Raw genomic sequence first — 24,734 nt, 5'->3', positions numbered from 1 at the left:
GATGATGTCATTGCAAATATAGTTCTTCCTTGCCAATCTGGGTGCCTTTTCTTTTTCTTGCCTAATTGCCCTGGCTAGAAACTCCACTACAATGTTGAATAGAAGTGGTGAGGTTGGACATCCTTATCTTGTTCCTAATCTCAGGGGGAAAACATTTATTCTTTCACCATTTAGCTGTGAGATTTTCATAGATGCCTTTTATAAGGTTGAAAAAGTTTCTTTCTCTTCCTAGTTATTGAGTGTCTTTATCATGAAAGGGTGTTGGCTTTTTGAAAAACATTGCTTCTGCATCTATTAAGGTCATGTAATTTTTGTTTCTTATTCTATTGATATGGTGTATTACATTACATTAATTTTTAATTACATTAATATTTTCAACCAACCTTACATTCCTGGGATAAATCCCACTTGGTCATGATGTTTAGTCCTTTTTATGTGTTCCAGAACTCTATTTTCTAGTATTTTGTTGAGGATTTTTACATCTATATTCATAAGGGATATTGGTGTTTATTTATTTATATATTTTCTGTGATGTCTTTGTCTGGTTTTAGTATCAGGCTAATACTGGTCTCATAGAATTAGTTGGGAACTGTTCTATCCTTTTCTATTTTCTAGAAGCATTTGTGAAGGATTAGTGTTAATTCTTCTTTAAATGTATGGTAGAATTCACCAGTGAAGCCATCTGGGCCTGGGCTTTTCTTTGCGCGAAGTTTTAAAATTATTAAATCAATATCTTTACTTGTTATAGGTCTATTCAGGCTTCTACTTCTTTTTTTTTTCCCCATTGATTTTTTTTTTTTTTGTGGTAAGTATATACATAATGGAAACCCTGGTGGCATAGTAGTTAAGTGCTAAGGCTGCTAACAAAAGTTTCGGCAGTTCAAATCCACCAGGTGCTCCTTGGAAACTCAATGGGGCAGTTCTACTCTGTCCTATAGGGTCGCTATGAGTTGGAATCAACTCAACGGCGCTGGGTTTGGCTTGTTTTTCTGGTTTATACACATAACAAAACATTTGCCATTTCAACATTTTTTATTGTACAATTCAGGGACATTAATTACAATTATCATGTTGTGCAACCATCACCACTACTCATTTTAAGATTTCTCCATTACCCTTTCCATTTCTTCTCGACCCAGTTTTCATAGTTTGTGTGTTTCTATGAATTTTTCCATTTCATCTAAGTTATCTAATTTTGGGGCATTCAGGTGTTTATAGTATTCTCTTATAATCCATTTTGTTTCTTTGTGGTCAGTAATGATGCTTCTGCTTTTATCCCTGATTTTGTGAATTTAGGATTTCTCTTTCTCTCTCTCTTTTTTTCATAGTCAGTCTAGCTAAAGGCTTGTCAATTTTGTTGATCTTTTCAAAGACCCAACTTTTGGTTTTATTGATTTTTCTCCGCTATTCTTCTATTCTGTATTTCATTTTACTTCTGCCCTGGTCTTTATCATTTCCTTCCTTCTGCTTGCTTTAGAATTACTTTTTGCTCTTATTTTTCTTGTTTTCTAAAGTGGAAGGTTAGGTTGTTGATTTGCAACCTTTCTTCCTTTTTAATATAAGCATTTACAGCTACAAATTTCCCTCTAAGCATTGTTTTAGCTGTATCCTATAAGTGTTTTTCCCCCAGGTTTTTAAAAATTGTCTTATTGTGGTAAAATATATATATATATATACATATATATGTACGCATATATAAATAACAGAACATTTGCCAATTTAACATTTTTTAAATGTAAGATTCAATGGCATTGGTTACATTCATCATGTTGTGCAACCATAGCTACTATCCATTTCCAAATCATTCCGCTACTATTAACACAAACTCTGTTTCTAAGTGAAGCTAGAAATTAGTGTTTCTACGTAAACCTCAGTGAAACTAGCTAAGGTTGCACCTTCCTCCATTCCTCCCACCCCTGGTAAAGCTAATAAATGGGATCATACTATATTTGTCCTTTTTGTGACTTATTTCACACAACACTTTTCAAACCATTTTTTTATTGTTGTAAAAATTCTCTCAACATGTTTTCGTCCATGTTGTAGCATGAATCAGGACTTCATTTCTCTTTATGGCTGAGCAATATTGCATTGTATGTAGGTATCACATTTTGTTAATCCATTCATCTGTTGATGGACATTTAGATCGTTTCCAGCTTTTGGCTACTGTGAATAGTCCTGCAATGAACGCTGGTGTACATCCTACAAATTTTGGTATGTTGTGCTTTTGTTTTCATTCATCCCAATGTATTTTTTTTCTCTTATTGTGCTTTAGGTGAAAGTTTACAACTCAAGTTAATTTCTCATACAAAAATGTATACACATATTGTAGTGTGACATTAGTTGCAATCCCTCATATTTTTTAATTTCCCTTTTTTCCTTAGACCCATTGGTTATTTAGGAGTGTGTAAATTTCCACATGGAAACCCTGGTGGCATAGTGGTTAAGTAATGCAGCTGCTAATTAAGGGGTCAGCAGTTTGAATCCCCCAGGTGCTCCTTGGATACCCTATGGGACAGCTCTACTGTGTCCTATAGGGTTACTGAGTCTGAATGACTCCATGGCAGTGTTTTTTTTTTTTTTAATTTCCACATATTTGTGAATTTCCAAAATTTCTTTCTGTTATTGATTTCTAATTTCACTCCATTACGGTCAGAAAACATACTTTGTATGATTCCCATCTTTGTAAATTTATGGCCTAGAATATGGTCTATCCTGAAGAATGTTTCATGTGCACTTCAGAAGTATATGTATTCTGCTGTTTCTTGGTGCAGTGTTCTATAGATGTTAAGCCTAAAAACCCATGCCCGTGGAGTAGATTCCGACTCAAAGTGACCCTATAACAGGGTTAGAACTGCCCCGTAGGGTTTCTAGGGCTGAAATCCTTAGAAAGCAGACTGCCACGTCTTTCTCCTGTGGAGCTTGTGGGTTCGAACAGCCCACCTTCCGGTTAGCAGCGCCCCCAGGGCTCTCCTCTATAGCTGTTAGGATGCTTTTTAAAAATGCAGATTCTTTATGCTTGGCTCCCCAAGGTTGATTCCTCCACCCCAAGGACCGGAAATATGTATGTTTTTTTAAGTTCCCCCTACATCTTTCCTGCGGAGTACCCATAGCCCAGAACCCAGGATCCGAAACCGAGTGACCCCAACCGTCCGCCACTTCTGGCGTCCTTATTACAAGTAACTGTGGTGTTGCCAAGCAGTTCTGGTGGTGCAGTGGTTAAGTGCTCAGCTGCTAATTGAAAAGTCTGCGGTTGGAACCCACCAGCCGCTCTGCGGGAGAAAGATGTGGCAATTTGTTCCTGTAGAGATGGGGCAGTTCTACCCTGTCCTATAAAAAATAGGGTCACTAAAACCTGTTGCTGCCCAGTCGATTCCGACTCATAGCGACCCTACAGGACAGAGTAGAACTGCCTCCATAGAGTTTCCAAGGAGAGCTTGATGGATTCCAACTGCCGACCTTTTGGTTAGCAGCCGTATCTCTTAAGCACTACGCCACCAGGGTTTCCGATAGGGCCACTATGAGTTGCAATTCCACTGAGGGCAATGGGTTTGGTTTTTTGGGGGGGTTTCGGTTTGCGGTATTCCCATCGATCGCTCTGATAGACTTTTCTATTGCTCTAGCCTTGATGCCGGCTCAGCGAAAAGCTCACCTATTCTCAGATCGGCCTCTGCGTCGGTTTGCCTGGACGATGCTGCGGAGGGATTGGTCGGCTTGCGCATCACGTGGTTCGCGACCGGATGATGGCGGGCGCTAGTGGAGATTTGTGGGCGCTCTTTGGAGCTGGCGTCCGCGCTGCGCTGGAGGCTTGGCCGGCCTTACAGGTGAGTGGGGCCAAGGACAGGATAAAGGTTAGGACTTGGAGCAGAACAGGAGTTGTCCGGCGAGGCTTGACTGGGTGGCATAAGCAGCGAATCCTCACCTCACCTCGGGACGGCTCCCGTGCTGACATGGTGGACTTGGGCCTGTGTTTGCAGATCGCTGTGGAGAATGGCTTCGGGGGCGTGCACAGCCAGGAGAAGGCCGAGTGGCTGGGGGATGCAGTGCAGGAGTACTTCAGCCGCAACGGTGAGTGAACGTGAGGCGCTCGGACCTGTCTGTGTGGAGGCGTGGAGAAGAGGAGCCTAGCTGTATGGGACAGGGAATATCGACACCTCAGACTTGTCTTAAGGGGCATTAAAAGAATAAGGGGCCCAACAGTGGACCTGTTGCATAGTGTAACATTTAGGCAAAGTCGGTTCTCTCAAGAAAGTTTACTATCTGGTAAAGGAGCCAGACAACACAGAGTGATAGATGTTCTGATAAAGAGGAGCTCAGGGTGCCGGGGGAATGTGAAACTAGGGGGAAGGCTTTTCAGGGGAGGTGGTGGTTGGGCTGAGTCTTAAAGGGTGAGAAGGAGTTAACTAGGTGGGGGAGGCAGAGAGAGCAACGCTCGCATGAGTTCTGTGGTATGAGGTATGTGATATTTGGAAAGTGGCAGGGACGTATTGGAGTAAGGGTGTGGGGGTGGGGAGTGATGGAGAACGAAGCTAGGGGGTAGGGAAAAAAATGACAAACCAAACTGGTTGCAGTGCAGTCAATTCTGACCCGTAGTGACCCTACAGGTCAGAGTAGATCTGCCCCATAGGATTTCTAGGGCTGTAAATCTTTCTTCGCTGGCGGGTTTGAACAGCCAGACTTTTGGTTAGCAGCCGAGCGCTCAACCCCTGCGCCACCCCCCAAAAGACTAAAACATAGAAGGCCTTACACGTCTTTAATTTTTTCTTTTAGGCCAGTGTTTGCTAAAGTAAAATGCATGCTGTGGAAAGCTAGTCCTGTTAGATGTTCAGTGAAGATGAAGCTTCTCTACTTAAATTATATAAGAAAAGCTCTTTTCTTTTGCTCCCACTTAAGAGTCTCAACATTTATTAGCATATTAAAGGCTTGGATAAGGATAACCAATTGCCATCATGTTGATCCTGACTCATGGTGACCCCATGTGTGTGAGTAGAACTGTGTTCCATAGGGGTTTTTTTTTTCCTCTCCTCATAGGGTTTTTAATGGCTGATTTTTTATAATAGATCCCCAGAACTTTCTTCCATGGCACCTTTGGGTGGACTCAAACCTGCAACCTTTTAGTTAGCAGCTGAGTGCATTAACTGTTTGCACTACCCAGGGTTTCCTTGGATAAGGATAACCAGTTGCTGCTGAGTGGATTCTGACCTATGGCCACCCATGTGTGCAGAGTAGAACTGCACTCCATAGGATTTTCAAGGCTGTGACCTTTTGGAAGCAGATCTCCAGGTCTATCTTAGGAGGTGCCTCTGGATGGACTCAAACTGCCAACCTTTTGGTTAGTAGATGAGCACCTAACCAATTGCATCAGCCAGGGACTCCTTGGATGAGAATACCAAAAAACAAAACCAAACCTGTTGCCATCGAGTTGATTCCAACTCATAGCAACTCTATAGGGCAGAGTAGAACTAACTGCCTAATAGGGTTTCCAAGGCTGTAATCTTATGGTATCAGACCGCCACATTTTTCTCGCACAGAGTGGCTGGTGAGTTCGAATCGCTGACCTTTCGATTAGTAGCCGATAACCACTAAAAAGACAATTGTTTACCTGTGTTTCCCGTTAGCTTTCTATGGACCAGAAGAAGCCCTGGTGGTGCAGTGGTTAAGTCCTTGGCTGGACCAAAACCCAAACCAAACCCCCATTGCCGTCGAGTCGATTTTGACTCATAGCGACCCCCAACAGAATGGATATTTTTCAAAGGCAGACTATGAAACACTGAAGTACGGGTTAAAAATTCATAGGCAGGTCTAAGGTGAGTAATAGGATGGGATTTGCTGGCTAGAAAGATCACAAAATAATCAGTATGGAGCATGGACTAGAAGGGGAAAGACTGATGAGAAGGCTGTTTATGTTTAGAATATGACGAGGCCTAAAACTACTCTCTCCTACAGGGTCACTATGAGCTGGAAGCAACTCGATGGCAACGGGTTTAAACTAGGGCAGTGGCAGTGGTCGTGAAAAAGAAGGGGTGGATTAGGGTCTTGGAGATTGCTTAATTGTAGATGGGGAGGGAAAAGAGGGCAGGTTTCTGGTTTGACTCACCGGGGGGATTAGGTACCTTTCACGGAGTAGAGAAAGGTCCCTAGAAGGCTCAAATGGTTTATGCTTAACTGCTAGCCTAAAGATTAACGGTTTGACCAAAAGCAAAGAAGTTTCCTGAACACAACCGAACGCTTCGAAGTGATGGGGGTTTGGGGACTATGGTTTCAGGGGCCATCTAGGTCAATTGGCATAACAAAATGTATTAAGAAACATTCTGCATGCCACTTGGTGAGAGGTGTCTGGGGTCTTACATGCTAGCAAGCAGCCATCTAAGATGCATCAATTGGTCTCAACGCACCTGGAGCAAAGGAGAATGAAGAACACCAAAGACATATGGTAAAGATGAGCCCAAGAGACTGAAAGGGCCACATAAACCAGAGACCTTATCAGCCTGAGACCAGAAGAACTAGATGGTGCCCAGCTACCACTGATCACTGCTCTGACAGGGAACACAACAGAGAATCCCTGATGGAGCAGGAGAACAGTGGGGTGCAGATCTCAAATTCTCATAAAAAGACCATAAGCCTGATCTGGTGGAGACTGGAGGGACCCTGGAGGTCACGGCCCCTGGACCCTTTGTTAGCCCAAGACAGGAACCATTCCCGAAGCCAACTCTTCTGACAGGGATTGGACTGGACTATTAGATAATGTTACTGGTGAGGAGTGAGCTTCTTGGCTCAAGTAGACACATGAGACTATGTGGGCAACTCCTGTCTGGAGGCGAGATGACAAGGAAGAGGGGGGCAGGAGCTGGTTGAATGGACACGGGGAATACAGGGAGGACAGGAGTAATGTGTTTCAATAGGAGGAGAGCAACTAGGAGTACATAGCAAGGTGTGTATAACTTTTTGTATGAGAAACTGACTCGATTTGTAAACTTTCACTTAAAGCACAATAAATAAATAAATTAAAAAAAAAGAAAAGATTAATGGTTTGAACCCACCCAGTGGTGCTGTGGAAGAAAAGGCCTGGCAATCTGCTTCCATTAAGATTACAGCAAAAAAAAAAAAAAAAAAAAAAAACAACCCTGTGGAGCAGTTCTCTGTAACACATGGGATCACCATGAGTCAGAATTGGCTAGACGGCAACTAACAACAACATGGAGCAGAGGAACTCTGGAGGATGAGAAGCAGGTTTTGGAGGATAAGTGATGAGTCTGGCTTTGGATATGGATGGTCTAAGGTGCCTGTGAAACAACTAGGCAGAGAGGGTAGTCTGAGTTGGAGGCAGATTGGGGGGATATTAGGATAGAGTGGTGGAGTCCCTAAGTGGTGCAAACAGTTAAACGCTTGACAACTAGCAAAAAGGTTTGCAGTTTGAACCCACCCAGAGGTACCTCAGGAGACAGGCCTGGCCATCTGCTTCCAAAAGCCTTGAAAACCCTATGGAGCAGTTCTGCTCTGCACACATGGGGTTGTCATGAGTTGCAATTGACGTGACGGCAACATACAACAGGATAGGATGGTAGGAAAAACTAAGGGGGTGAATGAACTCCCCCAGGGAAAACATGTAGAGTGAAGAGAGGGTGAGGAGCTTTGTGGAAGTCTTTCTTGAGTTCTTCTCTAATTCAGAAAAGTAGAGGGTTTGACCTGAGCCTGTAAAGAGACTGAAACCCGCAGAAGAGGACTTGGCCAAGGTCACACAGTAGAATTTTGATGTCAAGGCTGTGACATCGTAATTTAATCATCATTGCAAGTACTTACACTCATTTCTTCTTACCTACCCCACTGGTCTGTGGCCTCCTGTATCAATAGTGCCACAGTTGTGAAGTATTTCTATTCTTCAAAAATGTCAGTCTTTGAGTGATGGAAATTAACATGGATTATGGATCTCCCTTGTGCCAGGCATTGTCTTGGATGATACCTCCTAACAGACCTTTAAGGAGGCCACTATTAGCCCCATTTTATAGATGAGAAAACTGAGGTTCAGAAAGGAGTAAGTAACTTCTCACGGTCACATGGGAGGGTTACCAGATAAAATAGGCCCAATGAATGAGGGTGAACACGGGGCTGGCGGCTGGGAGCTGTGGTAATACAGGGCTTGGTAGGATGGGATATAGGAAATTAAGTATTAATATTTAGTGTTTTTTTTTTTTTAAATCATGTTAAGACCTAGACTGCAGAGTACCTCAGTGAATAAAAGGCTTACTATTCGGGCCTTTACCTACCAACCAGATGTGGACCCACCAAATAAGTACTGAGGAGTATTGGACAGGGTTGGTAAGGTTGGCTGGTCTTTGACCATAGGGCCCTATCCTTTCCTATTCAGCTGACTTGGAGCTAGATGAGGTGGAGGACTTCCTTGGGGAACTCATGACCAACGAGTTTGATACAGTTGTGGAGGATGGGAGTCTGCCCCAGGTGAGCTTATTGTGGACCCAACTGCCATCTCCTTGCCTGTAGCCTTTTCTCTCCCTAACTCTGTCTTGGGCCAAGACTCCTAGCTGTAAGCATTCTTTTTGAGTCCGGCACAAGAACCTTCTATGACTCTCTGTTGCCTAGAGGAAAAAGAGATCTTCCCAGACTTTTCCAAACCCTGCCTCTTCTCCCTTACTTCTCTCAGTACTCGTTCCCAGTTAGGCCTCTTCCTCTCTCCCATCCCAAGGGCAGGTCAGACCAGTTGTATTTCTACCCCCTATTCTGGTTCCCATCCCCCCTCTGCCCCCCCTCCCCCCAGGGATTACCTTCCTTTTTATATCTTCTGTCTTTCAAAGCCCAGTTCTAGTGCCTTCCCTCCTACCCTTCATATGTGGTTGCTTCATTGATGAACTCACTGGGAATGAAAGAGCTCCATTCTCCTCTGGAAAATCCCACCACCCTGCCTACTCTTTCTGGAAACATGAGCTGGTTGTATAGTAGGTTCTCAGGAATATTCAAGCTGGTTGAGTGTTTTCTTGGTAGGTGAGCCAGCAGCTACAGACCATGTTCCACCACTTCCAGAGGGGTGATGGGGCTGCTCTGAGGGAGATGGCCTCCCACATCACCCAAAGAAAGTGCAGAGTCACAGCCACTGCACTTACGACAGCCAGAGAGACTGATGAGGATGAGGATGATGCAGACAGCATGGAGGAGATGGAGGTGAAGGGGTGTCCCTTGGGGAGAATGCAAGTGTTTTCAATTTTCTGGGAGATCAGCTGGTTTCACAGGGAAGTGATGAGGGGGTTGATGGTGGTGGTGGTATTATCCAGAGAGGGTAGAGTACTTTGCTAAGGTTACACAGCCAACCCTAGCAAAGCTGGAAGCAGAGCCTGGGTCTCCAACAGCCACGGCTGAGAGGTGTCATATTTACCTCTGTCTTGTATTTCCCATCCAGGTCACAGCTACAAATGGTGGGGCCACTACAGATGGGGTCTGCCCCCAGCCTGAACCTTCTGACCTGGACTCCCAGAAGGAAGAGGATATAGTGGAGGATGGCTGGACCATTGTCCGGAGAAAGAAATGAGTGGGGCTGAAAATGGTTTGGGCCCTTGTTTGCTAGTTGTTTGGAGACTTGTTTTAAGAGGCTTTTTTGGAGAGTTGTGGACCTCTTGACTGGTTACCTCACCCCACCTTCCCCCCCGCCCCACTCCCCTGTACAGTTCCCTCCACTAGAAGAAAAGCCCTAGGGTCCTTGGTTGTGGGGTGGTGGGACCTGATCCACTGGACCCCCTGGGCCTTAAGGTGCTACCTGAGCGACGAGGCCAGGTTTCTCAGCACAGTGCCTGTTGGGTGCAGTCAGTGTGGAAGAGAGAGAGATGAGTGAGTGTGAGTGGGTGGAGGAGCAGCTAGGCACTGGTTGACTGGGTAGGTAAGTTGTGAAGGGAGAGGACCAGCGGGAGAACCTATACTCAGTGCTAGGGAACTGGCTGAGTCAGGAATGGTGAGATGAACATGCAAATGAACGAATAGTTGTAGTATGCCCTGCCCAGAACTTGGAACCTCCCAGGAATGCTCTCTTTCTGCAGCCCAGCCTCCAGCCCTGGATTCCCTCAGGAATTCCAAGACCTTGGTGAGATGGAGAGCTTAAGAGAGCTGGGCTTTGTCTTCTGTCTCCTCCGACCCCTCCCCCCGCTCTTCATCCCATCCCAGTTAAGTTTAGGATGAGGCTTAAGAATTCAATAAATACCTTATTGTTTAATTTGTGACTTGGCCTGTGAGTAGCCTTGGAATCAGACTTCTGGAGGCTGAGCTTCAGAGCTCAGCAAGGGAGCAGTATCCTGGTGCTTTGAACAAATAGATGGACAAAAGGAGCATAGAAGTGCTCTGAAACTTTCTGTAAGCCTGAAATAAACTGTATTTTTCTTTAAAAACAAAACAAAGAGTATCCATTGTCCTCCCTACCCCACCCTCCATTCCCCTGTCCTGCCCAGTGGCCCTGCCATGGGTCTGGACGATAAAATACTGGGTAGCCTTGGGGCTGGGTAGAAGCTGTGAGCCCTGGGAGAGACATGGGAGGGGTCCAGTCACCACCCCATACTGAGTCATACATGTGAAGACATTGGCCACAAGGTTCAGTGGCAGAGCTGGCGCTTGAATCCTTGTGTCCTGCTTCTGGTGCTTTCCAGGGTGGTGGGTGGAGGCAGGGTCTGTGGGATGTTGGGGGGGGCACATAACGGCCTAATTCAGGCTGTCTAGCAACAGTTCCCACCTTCTCTGGTGGGAGAGGATTAAAAAAGTAACATCTCTGTAGTAGTTTTTTTGGGGGGGGGGTTTGTGTGTGTGTTTTTTTTTTTTAAGCTCAAGTTTTGTGAAAAGATGAATTAAAAAATCCAAGACCCAGCATTCGGGATTGAAAGTGCCCATGATGGGAGTTCAAGTATTGACTGAGCTGGGGGGAAGGGAGCTGAAGCCCCTAAGTGGATATGGACAAGTAGAGTGTGGGACAGGGGGCTCCCAGTAACACCCAAACCCTCTAGGTCTTATCTCGGGTCTGGGGAGCTTCGGGAGGTTCAGCAGTGGCTCCTGAAGCTGCCACCATTGCCTCCTCCATTTCCCTGTCCTCAGACAGTGTGGGCCCTGGGCAGAACGTGTCCCCGCGGCCTGCCCGGCCAAGCACGTCCATCCAGCGCTGCTGTAGCTCCTCTGTCTCAGGGCTGAAGTACCAGCTCAGGTGGCTCTGAGTGATCTTGAAGACATGCCGTCTGTCAGGCCTCTCCCCTGCTTCAGGAGGCCCCACCTCAAAGCCAATGAGGGGCAGGCTGCGCTGGGCTTTCACATCCTGAGGAGCAGGGACAGCTGGGGTCACCTTGGGGCTGGGTCTTCCCCCCTGCCATAGCTTCTAACTGGTTAGCATTTGCTCCCCTCTTTTCCTTCACCTGATCAAGAACCTGCTGTGGCTCCACTGTTATCAACAGGAAAATGTCTGAAGTGGGTCTAGAATGCAGGCTGGTTCAAATAACCAATTTCCTCCTACCCCAAAACCAGCTGGACTAGGCTCTCTGGCATATACCAGAAAATGTTCTCAGGCCTTTGTCTAGGCTACTGCCCCATCTGCATATCCTTCCCCACTCCAAATTGAACCTAGCAGTGCCCCATCTCTACTCCTGTTTCCTCTAGGAAGCCAGCCCTCCCATCTCACCCCAGTTTCCCTACATACCCTGGCCCATGATCACTCCTTGTCCCTAGCTAGTCTTTGTCTTATAAGGGTGGGGGTTCTGAACCCCTTTATGTAGGGCTAGGCTCACCCTAATCCCAAAGGCCAAGGAGAAGTGAAGGACTGCAGGGGAAGGGAGACAGCCTGGCTTTGCCAGGTGGCTGAAATGACCCGAGGGAGTAGAATGCACACCTGAGGGGCTCCATAGATGTACAGCACCAAGGGTTCATTCTCAGGAACCACGAACCATGCCTTGTGCCAGCCTTTCCCACCTTTCTCCATGTAGTGCAGGAAGCTGCAGATAATGCTGTTCTCCGCAGCCACGGAGGCCTGTTTCTGTGGCCAGAGACATGGGGACATCAGTGTTGATGGAGGCCTAGCCAGGTTCCTCTTGGCTTCAACACCCCCTCACTGTAGGGATTGGTATTCCCATATCTCAGATAAGAACCCTGAAGCTCAGGTGGCAGGAGTGATTTGCCCAGTATCACCCAGTGAGTCAGGTAGAGTCAGGATTCAAAACCAGGCTTGTCTGCCTGACTGCAGCCCAGGCTACTGTCTCTAAGTGTTGGTGGAAGGAGTGTAGAGATCTCATCTGAATGTTTAATCAGGCATTCTTTCTTCATTCAGTCCATTTATTCATTGGGTCATTCATGCCTTTATATCTCACCTTTTCGTCACCTTTCATCACACATCCTTCCCTACACGCAAGGGTAGTATAGCATTGCGGTTATGGGGGGCGGTGGGTGGTTAAGGCCGTCTGGCTTAGAATCCCAGCTCTAGATGAAAATGTATTGACTTGGAGGTTGTGGTGAGGATGAAATGAATTACTATATGTAAAGCACTTAGAATAGTGCCTGGCACAGAGTAAACACTCTTTGAGTGTTAAATTATTTATTTGGTTAAATAAAAGCATGTACTTGTGTGTATATATACAAGCAACTAGAAAGATAGGAAGAGTAAGTATAACAGTGGCAATCTAGGTGGAAGGAAAATGTTTTTATTATTTTTTGTACTAATTTTCTTCAGTGTACATATCCTAATATCCTACTTTAAATAATAAAAAATAATTTAAAAAAATTCCATTTCTACCACTCACTGGCTGTATAACTTTGGCAAGTAACCCTCCTGGGCCTCAGTTTCTTTATGTGTAAAATACGAATAGGAATAGCATAGGTACATTAGTTACTGTGAAGATTAAATGTATAATATACTTAAATAAAAATTTCTGTCATTCACTCTTGCATGCATTTTACTCATTCCATCCCTGGGTCACTTGTGGATGCACATGGCATCCTAAGTGTTTTGGGATGCCCAGGACTCCTCAGTCACATTGGGTGGGTGGCTAGGGCCCATGTGGTTGGCATGGAGGGGTTAGTTAGGGGCCTGGCTCTTACCTCGAGGATGGACCTCCGACGCTGAGGTGTATGCTGGTTGCAGGCTGGGTTGCTCCCAGGCACCCCATGCAAGGCCACATAGCAGTCCGTGCACACGCGGTTGGAGCGGTTGTTGTCATAGATGAGGCGGGCTCGGAACTCAGAGCACTTCCCACAAACCACCTGGGGTGGCAGGTGGGCAAGAGCAGCCTGATTCCAGCGGGCCTTCCCCTTCAGTGTACCATCTCCCACTGGCAGCCTACCCCCACTTGGAGGGTACCCACTAACAAGTGGGCCTTTGGACTGCCAACCTGTCTCCTCCCCAACTCTGCCCCTGCCTCCCAACACTCACATGCCCACAGGCCTTGCAGTGGTGCCTGCGTTTGGTGATGGAATTGAAGGGCTCCTGGCAGCGCATGCACATGGTGACTTCCTTTTCCCGGATGGGCGTAGGTGCTCGTTTTCCAAGATCCACATTCTGGGGGGAGGGCCAGGTCCCAGGTCAGAGATGGCTACACCCCAGCCCATTCTAGCCAGCCCTTGCCCCTGCCCCAAGGCATGGATCATTATGAGGGGCAGGGGACATATTCAGGAGACCTGCCCCTACCTCACTGTGCTACTGAAAAGTCACTTCTACTCTCTGGGCCTTGGTTTTTCCAGTGATTTCTCTGTGGCCCTACCAATAGAAGACTGTGCTTCTGAAGTCATGCATTCATTGCCTCTCTGGCCTTTACTCTCTGGGAAGGGCAGAGGAGCATTTCAAGGTTAGGTGGAGACTTAAGAGGCCTGAAAGGGACCCCAGTGCAGGAGAAGAGGGTAGGGACTCTTACTGGAGAATTGGGGGGGGTGTCTTCATCTTCCCTGTTTGTTGAGTTCAATAGTTTGAAGGTCTCCAGAGTCTGTTCATGCTTCAGGAGGGTGGAGTTGATGGCCTGGGGAGGTGTAAAAAATGAGAGGTCGGATCATTCCACAACCCACCCCATTTCCACCCTCACCTCACCCTCCTATGCCCTGGCCTGGAGTCAGAAAAGTTGGGTTCTAGGCCAGCTCTGCCCCTGCTTGGCATATGACCTTGAGCAAGTCCCTTCCCAAATCTAGGTCTCAGTTTTTACATTTGTGGAATGGGGGAAGGAGAGTGATGGCTCAAAAATCTCAGAAGGCCTTCCTGGCTACTGTCTGGACCTAAGGTTTCACAGGGCTTGACTCAATGGGATTAAACCATCAAAGGAACCAGCTTTCTAAAAAGAATTTGTAAATTTCTGCTTAACCTCTGGACCTCAGTTTGCTTATCTATAAAATGGGGATGGTAAAGTTTGTTTGAAGGTAGGTGTCCAGGCCCATTTTAGTGAGATGTGAGTTTGAGGGGAGAGCCCACCAACCCCTAGGAGGCTTAATACTCCTCCAGTCCCCTACCACAAAGCCTTCTTGGATGTTACCTGGACCCAGTCTTTCTTCTCTTCCTCAGTCCTTGGGATGGGGGTTGAGGGGAAAGAGAGATGTTGGGTTAGACAGGCCAACAAAAAGCAACTGGAGTGGTAAAGGGTGGGTATTTTGGAGTAGGACAGACCTGAGTATGATCTTCTGCTCCTTTACTTACTACCTGTGTGCTGTTTGAGTTTATTCATTCAACAGTTACTAATACCTTCCAGACCCTGTGCTAGGAACTTGGGCCTCAGAGAGGACCTTGCCCTCAAAGAGCTCATGGTATACTGGGGGAGATAGACAGGGACAATACATGGGGATCGCTGATGTGACAAAGTGAAAATAGAGCTGGGGAGCCCAGAGGAGGGGACCTGTCCCAGGCTGGAATTAGAGTGGGGGCTCTTAAGGACAGTTTCCTCAAGGAGGTGCCAGGTCTCAGGTATAGGGGTAAGGGTAAAGTATGAGTGAGAAAAAGTATGGAACATGAAAGAACAACACATAATTCCCTGTTGCCAGAATGTCAAGTTTGAGAAAGGAGGGCAGTTTTTTTTTTCCATTTGTGAAATGAAGATCATGATTATCACTGTCTGGGTTGTTCTGAGCAGTAGCTGAGGTGATACGTGTAAAGTACCCACCACGATGTCTGATACGCTAGATGCTCAATTAGTGTGAGTTCCCCTTCCCTTTGCCTTGCTTCCCTGACTGTCCTGTCTGCTCTGCAGTCTCCAGGGCCTCTGATGCTCACTAGGAATAGGACCCCAGCCTCTTTGCTGCCTATCATCTGGTCTCTTCTAATCTCCTTCCACTTCTGTACTCCCAACCCAGACATCAAAAATATTTTTCTAATATGAAAGTCTGACTACATCCTTAGAACCACTTTATACAAAATTAAGGATATGAGTCAATATTTAGCTACAAGAATGTCCATTCCAATGCTGTTTATTATAATAATAAATTGGAAGCAGCCTAAGTGTCCAACAACAGGGAATTAGGTTTAAAAAAAAAAAGGTACATAACTACTGCAGGAGAATATTAAATGATGTAGAAAGATGTTTAATACGTTAAGTGAAAACAACATGCATAAAATATATATAGTATCCCATTTTTGTTTAAAAAATACATATGTGACCAAAAAAAGCCCCATTGCCGTCGAGTCGATTTTGACTCATAGTGACCCTATAGGATAGAGTAGAACTGCCCCATAGGGTTTCCAAGGAGCAGCTGGTGGGTTTGAACTGCAGACCTTTTGGTTAGCAACTGAGCCCTTAACCAGTGTGCCACCAGGGCTCCATCACGTATGTGACATGGGTGTTTAAATTTGTTAAAGTTCATCCATGGTACAATTGAGACCTGTGGATTTCACTGTATGAAAGTTTTATCTCAAAAAAGGGAGAGGACCTTAAACAAATATTGAACTCTACTTAATGACATGCATGCCAAAGTCTTTGGGATGATGTGTAGTGTCTGTAACTTCTGTAACTTTGGGATGATGTGTAGTGTCTGTAATGTCTGTAACTTAACTTTGAAATGTGTTTTAAAAAATCAGATGGATAAAAGGATAGATACACAATAAAATGTAGCATGCAATGTTAACACTTGTAGAATCTAAGTGGGTTTATGGGTGTTCATTGTACAATTCTTTTAACTTTTCTGTATGACCATTTTCATAATAAAATATAAAAAAATACATATATATATAAATTTGTGTATTTTGCATGTGTTTATATCTATGCATAGAGAAAAGGCCTGAAAGGGTTTTGCCAACAAATCAACGCTGGTTATCTCTTGAGTGATAGAGTTCTGAGTGGGTTTTATTCTTATTGTATTTTCTATTTATTTATATTTTCTAATTCCTTTGCAATGAATAAGTATTGCTTTTAATTTTTTTAAATTCACAATAATCTTTTGGCAATACATGCTGAAGTATATGGGGTGGTTCAGCAAAAGATATATATTAAAGAATATACAACAAAATGTTAATAGTTGTTGACTCTTATGTTTGGTTATGAACCCTGGTGCACACCTTAAAATCACCTGGGGAGCTTTTAAAAATTTCAAATTCAGGCTACACCCCAGACCAATGAAGTCAGAATCTCTGGAAGTGGGTCCCAGGTATCAGTTATAATTTCAAAGTTTCTCAGCTGATTCCAATGTGTGGCCAAAGTTGAAAACCAGTGTTGTCTAAGTGGTAAGCATGAGCGCTTATTGTACTGTTCTTTGTACTTTTCTGGATATTTGAAATTTTTCATTAAAAAAGGGGGACAGAGACTTAATATAGTCAAGATATCAATACTATCTAAAACAATCTACAGATACAATGCAATCCTGATCAAAATTCTAACAGCATTCTTTACAAAAATGGAAAAACTAATCCTCAATTTTATGTGGACAGACAAGAGACCCTGAATAGCCAAAGCAATTTTGAAGAACAAAGTACATCACACTTCCTGCCTTCAAAACATACTACACAGCTACAGTAATCAAAACAGCCTGGCACTGGTTTGATAGACACATATACCAACGGAATAGAATTGAAAATCTGGAAAGAAATCCAAACATCTAGTCAATAGATTTTTGACAAGGGCGCCAAATCCATACACTGGAAAAGGAACAGTCTCTTCAACAGATGGTGCTTGCAAACTGGATTTCCACATGCAGAAAAATAAAACAAGATCCATACCTCACACCATATACCCACTCCCATTTAGTGGACACCATATACAAAAACTAATTCAAAATGGATCAAGGACTCAAATGTTAAATCTAAAACCATAAAGCTCTTGGAAAAAAAATACAGGAGCAAAGCTTTGGGACCTAATTTTTTTTCAATGATAGATTATCAAACACGTCAACAAATGCATGAGCAACAGAAAACAAAATAAATAACTGGGACCTCATAAAAGTTAAATATTTATGTTCATCAAAAGAATTTATCAAAAGAGTGAAGAGCACAATGGAATACTACACATTTATAAAGAACAGTGACGAATCTGTGAAACATTTCATAACATGGAGGAACCTAGAAGGCATTATACTGAGTGAAATTAGTCAGATGCAAAAGGACAAATATTGTATAAGACCACTATTATAAGATCTTGAGAAATAGTTTAAACTGAGAAGAACACATTCTTTTGTGGTTACGAGAAGGGGGAGGTAGGGACGGTGGGAGAGGGTTATTTACTGATTAGACAGTAGATAAGAACTACTTTAGGTGAAGGGAAGGACAACACTCAATACAGGGGAGGTCAGCAAAACTGGACTGGACCAAAAGCAAAGAAGTTTCCGGAATAAACTGAATGCTTCAAAGGTCAGCGGAGCAGGGGCGGGGGTTTGGGGACTATGGCTTCAGGGAACATCTAAGTCAATTGGCAAAATGAATTCTATTAAGAAAACATTCTGCATCCCACTTTGAAGTGTGGCGTCTGCGGTCTTAAACGCTAGCAAGCAGCCATCTAAGATGCATCAATGAGTCTCAACCCACCTGGATCAAAGAAGAATGGAGACTACCAAGGTCACAAGGTAATTATGAGCCCAAGAGACAGAAAGGGCCACATGAACTAGAGACTACATCATCCTGAAACCAGAAGAACTAGATGGTGCCCGGCCACAACTGGTAACTGCCCTGAAAGGGAGCACAACAGAGAACCCCTGAGGGAGCAGGAGATCAGTGGGATGCAGACCCCAAATTCTCATAAAAAGACCAGACTTAATGGTCTGACTAAGACTAGAAGAATCCCGGCGGTCATGGTCCCCAAACCTTCTGTTGCCCCAGAACAGGAACCATTCCTGAAACCAACTCATCGGACATGGATTGGACTGGACAATGGGTTGGAGAGAGATGCTGATGAGGAGTGAGCTACTTGCATCAGGTGGACACTTGAGACTATGTTGGCTTCTCCTGCCTGGAGGGGAGATGGGAGGGTAGAGGTGGTTAGAAACTGGCAAAACGGTCATGAAAGGAGAGACTGGAAGGAGGGAGCGGGCTGACTCATTAGGGGGAGAGTAAGTGGGAGTATGTAGTAAGGTGTATATAAGTTTATATGTGACAGACTGACTTGATTTGTAAACTTTCACTTAAAGCACAATAAAAATTATTTTAAAAAAAGAGTGAAGAGACAACCTACTGACTGGGAAAAATCATTCGGGAAGGATATAACTGATAAGGGGTCTAATATCTAAAATATATAGAAAACTTCTACAACTTAACAACAAAAAGACAAAATGACCCAATCAAAAACTAGGCAAAGGACATGAACAGACACTTTACCAAAGAGGATATTCAGATGGCCAACAGACACATGAAAAGATGCTAAACATCATTAGCCATCAGAGAAATGCAAATCAAAACCACAATGAGATACCATTTCACTTCCACTAGGGGGTTTTTTGGATGGCTAAGGTTAAAAAAAAAAAAACAAGTATTGGAGGGGGTGTGAAGACACCCTCATCCATTGTTGGTACAGCCGTTGTGAAAAACATTTTGGCTGTTCCTCAAAAAACTAGAGGTAGAGCTGCTACATCACCCAGAAATTCCACCTTAGGGATCTCATAGAAGTGACACAAACAGATATATGCACGCCTATGTTCATTGCAGCACTATTCACAATAGCAAAAAGATGGAAACAACCTAAGTGCCCATCAATGGATGAATAGATTAGTAAAATGTGGTACATACATACCATGGAATACTACTCAGCAATAAAGAAAAATGAGTTCCCAGCACATGTTGGAACATGGATGAACCCGTAGGACATTATGTTCAGCGAAATAAGTCAGTCACAAAAAAACAAATATTGTATGTTCTCACTTTTATGAAATGACATGAACAATATATGGAAACTAATGTTCATTAGTAGTTACCAGAGAAGGAGGGAGAGGCAAGAAGGGGATTCACGCTCTGGATAGTAGACATTTGTTATTTTTGGTGATGGGAAAAATAATGCCAAATGAGGATGAAGCGTACACAGTCTGACAAAGGTAAATGATGCCACTAAAAAGTATACAGGAAAAAAGGACCTATTGGTAATTGCTAACCCTGGTGGTATAGTGGTTAAGAGTTCGGCTGCCAACCAAAAGGTCCGCAGTTGGAATCCACCAGGCTCTCCTTGGAAACCCTATGGGGCAGTTCTGCTCTGTCTTATAGGGTCGCTATGAGTCGGAATTGACTAGATAGCAACCGGGTTTTTTATGGTATATCTAATTTGGAAACAACAGCAAAAACAAAAATATGTATGTGCAGGTATATATGTATGTGGAGCCCTGGTGGCGCAGTGGCTAAGAGCTACAGATGCAAACCAAAAAGATCAGCAGTTTGAATCCACCAGCTACTCCTTGGAAACCCTATGGGGCAGTTCTACTCTGTCCTATAAGGTCAGTCTGAGCCGGAATTGACAGCAACGGGTTTGGGTTTTTTTGGTTATATATTTATGTATGTAGACATGTATGTGTATAATCCACTGCTGTCAAGTTGATTCTGACTCACAGTGACCCTATAGGACAGAACAGAACTTCTCCATAGGGTTTCCAAGGCTGTAAATCTCTACATAAGCAGACTGCCACATGTTTCTCCCACAGAGCAGCTGGTGGGTTCGAACTGCCAACCTTTTGGTTAAAGCAGCCAAGTGCTTTAACCACTGCACCACCAGGGCTCTTATATATGTGTATAACTATGTATGTGTACATATATGTATATATGTAGGTGTATGCATATGTATCTGCATCTATGTGACTCTATGCACATATATTCATATATGTAATAAAGTACACAGGGAGCACATTATATTAATGTGACTATATTAAGTCTATGCCCCCCCTTTTAATGAAAAAAATTCAAATATCCAGAATACTTCTTAGACATAACCAAACACCTTGCAGATTGGATTTCTGGGTTTGAAGGATTAGGACTATGGTCTTACGGGACATGTTGGTCAATTGGCATAATATAGTTCATAAAGTTAAGTTCTACATCCTAGTTTGATGAGTAGTGTCTGGGGTCTTAAAAGCTTGGGAGTGGCCATCTAAGGTACAACTTTATTGGTCTCTACTCATCCGGAGCAAAACAGAAAGAAGGAAACCAATGACTCAAAGAAGAAACAAGTCTACAGGATAAATCGTCTACATGAACCACAGCCTCATCTACCCTGATGTCAGAAAAACTAGACGGTTGGATGGTGCCCAGCTACTACTACTGAATGTTCTAATCAAGGCCACAACAGATGGACCCTGATAGGATGGGAGAAAAATGTAGACCAGAACCTCAAATTCAAAAAAAAAAAAAAAAAAAAAAACAGACCTACTGGACTACTTGAGACTGGAGGACTCCCCGAGACTATTGCCCTGAAATACTCTTCAAACCTTAAACTAAAATTAACCTCTAAGGTCACCTTGTAGCTAAATAACAGATTGGCTCAAAAAATAATATCGCCCATAAATACTGTTCTGTTTTTTAAGATCACCTATAAGAGACCAAACGACAATTACTTTAAAACAAAGAGAAGAATGTAAGGGGGCAGGGAAACTTGATTAATGGAAACGGAACAACCAAGAATGGAAATAATGAGAATGTTCACACATTGTGAAGAATGTAACCAATGTCACTGAACAACTTGTGTAGAAATTGTTGAACGGGAACCTAAACTGCTGTGTAAACCTTCACTGAAAACACAATAAAATGTTATTAAAAAGAAAAGGAGGGGCAGTAAAAGTGATTGTAAAGCAAACCCTCTATATGCCTTCTCTCTTCCACTAGGAGGAAACCCTACACTGCTTGGTGCCTCTGTCTGGGCCCAGTTTCTCTCAGCAGCTATCTCCCTCGCTTCCTCTCTTCAAAAGACAATTCCCCATCAAGTGGCTTGTCAGTCAAGCTCAGCTGAGGCTGGGACAGAGCCCTGCACCTGCCCTCTCCCAGAAGTGCCTGTTGTCCACTTTGTTCTTGATTTCCCTGCTTCAGGTCTCCATGATACTTTCAGTCTCCCACAGATTCAAGGCCCAACTCCTGGCTTGCTTCCTCCAGGAGGACATCCTGTAGCCCATATTTATTTCTCTTTTCTGCCTCCGCACAGTCCCAACAAGGAGAGTTCTGTCTTTCATTTCTCATTTCCTAGCAGCCTATCAAAAGCAGATCATTTATGGATGTGCATCCATTCTCTGGCCCTCACCCTGACCTCGTACCCTATCACCTCAGCCTTCAGAAAGCAGCATGTGCAGTGGTTAGGAGCATGACTGACTCCAGGACCAGATAGCCTGAGCTCCAATCCTAGTTCTCGTTTCTAGCTGGGGGACCCTTGGGCAAGATGCATAACTGTTCTGTGTCTCAGTTTTCTCATCTGTAAAATGGGGTTAATGGTAACATTAGCTACTTCAAGTGTTATAGTAAGGATTCAGCTATGAATTTAATGTAAAACACTATGAATTTAATGTAAAACAATGCCTGGCACAAGCACAAGAATAAGTGTTCGTTAAATGTGAGCTATTATTAAAATCATCCAAGTAGAAGATGGATATGAAACTCTGTTAAGTGGCTGGGTATTCAACCCATGTTATATTTTTAAGTTTTGTACTATGAAAATTTTCAAGTATAGAGAAAAGTTGACAGGATAGCACAAGTACAATAAACACCTATATATCCACTACATAGATGCAATAATTTTTAACATTTTGCCATTTTTATTTCATCCATACATAGGTATTTTTTTGGGTGATGAACCATTTTAAATTACAGACATTATGACACTTCACCACTAAATCCTCAGCATACAAAAACAAGATCATTTTATGTAACCACCATTACCACACCTTAGAAAATTAGCAATAATTCTCCAATATCATCTAATGCTCAGTTCACATTCAAATTTTCCCTATTGTCCCGCAAATGTATTTTAGGGCTGTTTTTTTTTTTCCTCAAACTAGGCTCCAGTCAAGGACTAAGCATTACATTTGGTTATTCCTCTTAAATCTCTGAATCTAGAATAAAGTATTCGTGATTTTGTTATTCATATTAAGAATAGTATCCCCCCACTTCCTTCTCTAATGAAACCCACCAGAAGAAATTCACACTTTAATCAGGGAGAGCATATTAATTCCTCAAAAGGCTGTCTTGGCTGGAGTGCCGCTTTTCCCCACATCATGAAGTACTTACCCTGAGCCCAGGTGGCCTCTAGCCCTTAGGGATCATCCCCACCCATGAAAAACAAGACTGCATCTTTAGGGAATGGAACCTACCCTTTCTCTGGAACAATCCCTTCCCCAGGAAGGTAGGCTTGGAGTTAGGCCTGGAATGCCTCAGCACCTCTGAAGGGAAGAGGGAGCTGGAGGGAAGGATAGGTAAGGGCAAGTACCTGGCCTGGAGCTCCAGGGAACGCTGCTTTCCTGAAACCAGGAAGGTCCGAGGCAAATTGAGGTTGGAGCTTTCCTTTAGCTGGATGGAGGGAGAAAGGGGCTCAGTGAGGCCTACTGAATTCCACAGGGCCCTAGCCCTCTACACACATATACACACAGACTTAGGGTCAAAGCCAGAATCTTTCTTCCTCCCAACATCAAGGCGCCATTCCAAGTCCCCATTTGCCACCTCCTGGTACTCACCTCCATTCCATCTACATCAATGCGTGCCCGCACACTGAACTTCTGGCCAAGGAGCCGCAGCCTGGGCACGCAGTAAAGGAGGCGGTCATTGAACTAGGAAGGAAAAGGTTTGGGATATATATGCAGAGGAGCTAGTGGGGCAGTGACCAAGCTCCCTACCCTTATGGGACTCCTGAACTTTACTGTTGGGGAGTCAAGGTGATAGACGAAAAAAACACAGCCCAATTGGGTGCAGGAGTCACCAGGAAAGAGCCTGGACATGGAAGTCACTCCCTAGCTGTGTGACCTTGGACAAATCACTTCTCTTCAAGTCTTAGTAACCTTATCCATAGAGAAAAAAAAATTCCTAGCATATGTAGTGAAAATACAATGAGTTAATAGAGGAAAGAATGGTTAACACAAGGTATGGTCTTCAGTGAATACCAGATGGTATGTGTGGGTGCATGGCCTACCAACAGCCCCATGCCTGGCACTTACTAGTATGAGGTATCGGTCTTGAGTGGTCCCATTCTTTGCTGACAGCTTAAGGATGTGACCTTCTTTTATGAGCTCTTTGGTGGGGCTGACAATGTCCTCCTCACCCCCTAGCAGCTCATATACCTTCAACAGCTTGTGCATTCGCTCCTGGTAGAAGATAGTGAGCAAAAGGCAGGGCCTGGAGTGTCAGCCTCCCCTCAGATGCCCACAAGCTCCCCCAGAACAGAGACACGGAGCTAGAAGGGTCACTCACCATTTTGCGGATGGCAGCATTGGAGTGCTCTGCTGCTGTGGCTATCAGCTCCAGAGACTCTGTGGGCATTGAGAGGTGAGATCAGATGGGAAACTGACAGAGAGGAAACTCTTGGGGAGTTCTTTCTTCCCTGAATATCTCCTCTTGCCCTGACCACATCCTCTTCATCCTATAAAGTGCCAGCCTCAAAGATGTTCATAACGTCACTTATAATAAAAAACTGCCTCAATGCCACAATAGCAGAATCATAGTACATAAATGCAAAGAAACATTTTTAACAAGGAAAAATTCTTTGCCTCTGTAATCCTGATTATAGGAATCTACGCTAAAAAATACATGTTCTGTGTATAAATACACGTTCATTGCAGTAATGTTTACAACAGTGACAAACTAGAAACAAAAATGTCCAACTGTAGGGGTTCAGTTAAATAAATTATGGTACATTCATATAACAAAATGTAGGATTAACCTTGACAGATGATGCTTATGTCAGGTTTTTAATAATCTGGGAAATACTCAGGGTATTTTAAGGAAAAAAAAGGATACAAACTTATATATACAGTATGATCTCAATTTTGCAAATATACGTGTATAAAAAACACCAGATGTATATATGCCAAAGTATTCATTGTGCTTGTTCTCTGGGGGCTCAACTTACAAGTGATTTTTTTTCCCTATTTCTTTACTCTTTTCTGTATTTCCATATTTCCTGTACCTGTTGCCATCGTGTGGATTCCTACTCATAACGACCCTATAGGACAGAGTACAACTGCCCCATAGGGTTTCCAAGGAGCGCCTGGTAGATTTGAACTGCCGACCTTTTTGGTTAGCAGCCAAGCTCTTAACCACTGTGCCACCAGGGCCCCATATTTCCTATAGTGACAGGTATCATCAGGAAAAAATTAAATAACTGCCTATATATCCCCACATACTAACAAATCCTGCCCATGCTTCAGGCCCATCT

General features: G+C 43.9%; 2 protein-coding genes across 2 annotated transcripts in view; one reads left to right on the top strand and one right to left on the bottom strand.

Moving 5' to 3' along the window:
* The first annotated feature begins 3,719 nt into the window (after positions 1 to 3,719).
* Positions 3,720 to 10,181, top strand: TSR2 (TSR2 ribosome maturation factor). The gene is made up of 5 exons (XM_049872642.1): positions 3,720 to 3,821; positions 3,975 to 4,065; positions 8,363 to 8,454; positions 8,995 to 9,171; positions 9,407 to 10,181. Exons 1-5 carry the CDS (start codon positions 3,738 to 3,740, stop codon positions 9,533 to 9,535), a joined length of 573 nt encoding a protein of 190 aa, XP_049728599.1. The 5' UTR covers positions 3,720 to 3,737; the 3' UTR covers positions 9,536 to 10,181.
* A 387-nt stretch (positions 10,182 to 10,568) lies between these two features.
* The window catches only part of FGD1 (FYVE, RhoGEF and PH domain containing 1), a 46,668-nt gene continuing 32,502 nt past the window's right edge, over positions 10,569 to 24,734 (bottom strand). Inside the window, exons 9-18 of the mRNA XM_049872591.1 lie at positions 23,771 to 23,829; positions 23,518 to 23,664; positions 23,041 to 23,133; positions 22,797 to 22,876; positions 14,475 to 14,505; positions 13,869 to 13,970; positions 13,391 to 13,516; positions 13,060 to 13,221; positions 11,858 to 12,001; positions 10,569 to 11,290 (exon numbers count right to left, since the gene is read on the bottom strand). Coding sequence (XP_049728548.1) covers positions 10,985 to 11,290; positions 11,858 to 12,001; positions 13,060 to 13,221; positions 13,391 to 13,516; positions 13,869 to 13,970; positions 14,475 to 14,505; positions 22,797 to 22,876; positions 23,041 to 23,133; positions 23,518 to 23,664; positions 23,771 to 23,829 — 1,250 coding nt within the window. The 3' untranslated portion in view covers positions 10,569 to 10,984. The remainder of the gene's footprint in view (positions 11,291 to 11,857; positions 12,002 to 13,059; positions 13,222 to 13,390; positions 13,517 to 13,868; positions 13,971 to 14,474; positions 14,506 to 22,796; positions 22,877 to 23,040; positions 23,134 to 23,517; positions 23,665 to 23,770; positions 23,830 to 24,734) is intronic.

Source organism: Elephas maximus, chromosome X (assembly GCF_024166365.1).
Source record: "Elephas maximus indicus isolate mEleMax1 chromosome X, mEleMax1 primary haplotype, whole genome shotgun sequence".
In the NCBI taxonomy this organism is placed as follows: domain Eukaryota; kingdom Metazoa; phylum Chordata; class Mammalia; order Proboscidea; family Elephantidae; genus Elephas; species Elephas maximus.
This window is presented reverse-complemented; position numbering and strand designations above follow the sequence as displayed.

What these genes read in the sequence shown, in the direction of transcription:
- TSR2 (XM_049872642.1), top strand. Translation starts at nt 3,738, where the DNA reads ATGATGGCGGGCGCTAGTGGAGATTTGTGGGCGCTCTTTGGAGCTGGC. An exon ending in GGAGTACTTCAGCCGCAACG is followed by an intron (nt 4,066 to 8,362) that starts GTGAGTGAACGT and finishes TTTCCTATTCAG; the next exon opens with CTGACTTGGAGCTAGATGAG. An exon ending in AGGATGGGAGTCTGCCCCAG is followed by an intron (nt 8,455 to 8,994) that starts GTGAGCTTATTG and finishes TTTTCTTGGTAG; the next exon opens with GTGAGCCAGCAGCTACAGAC.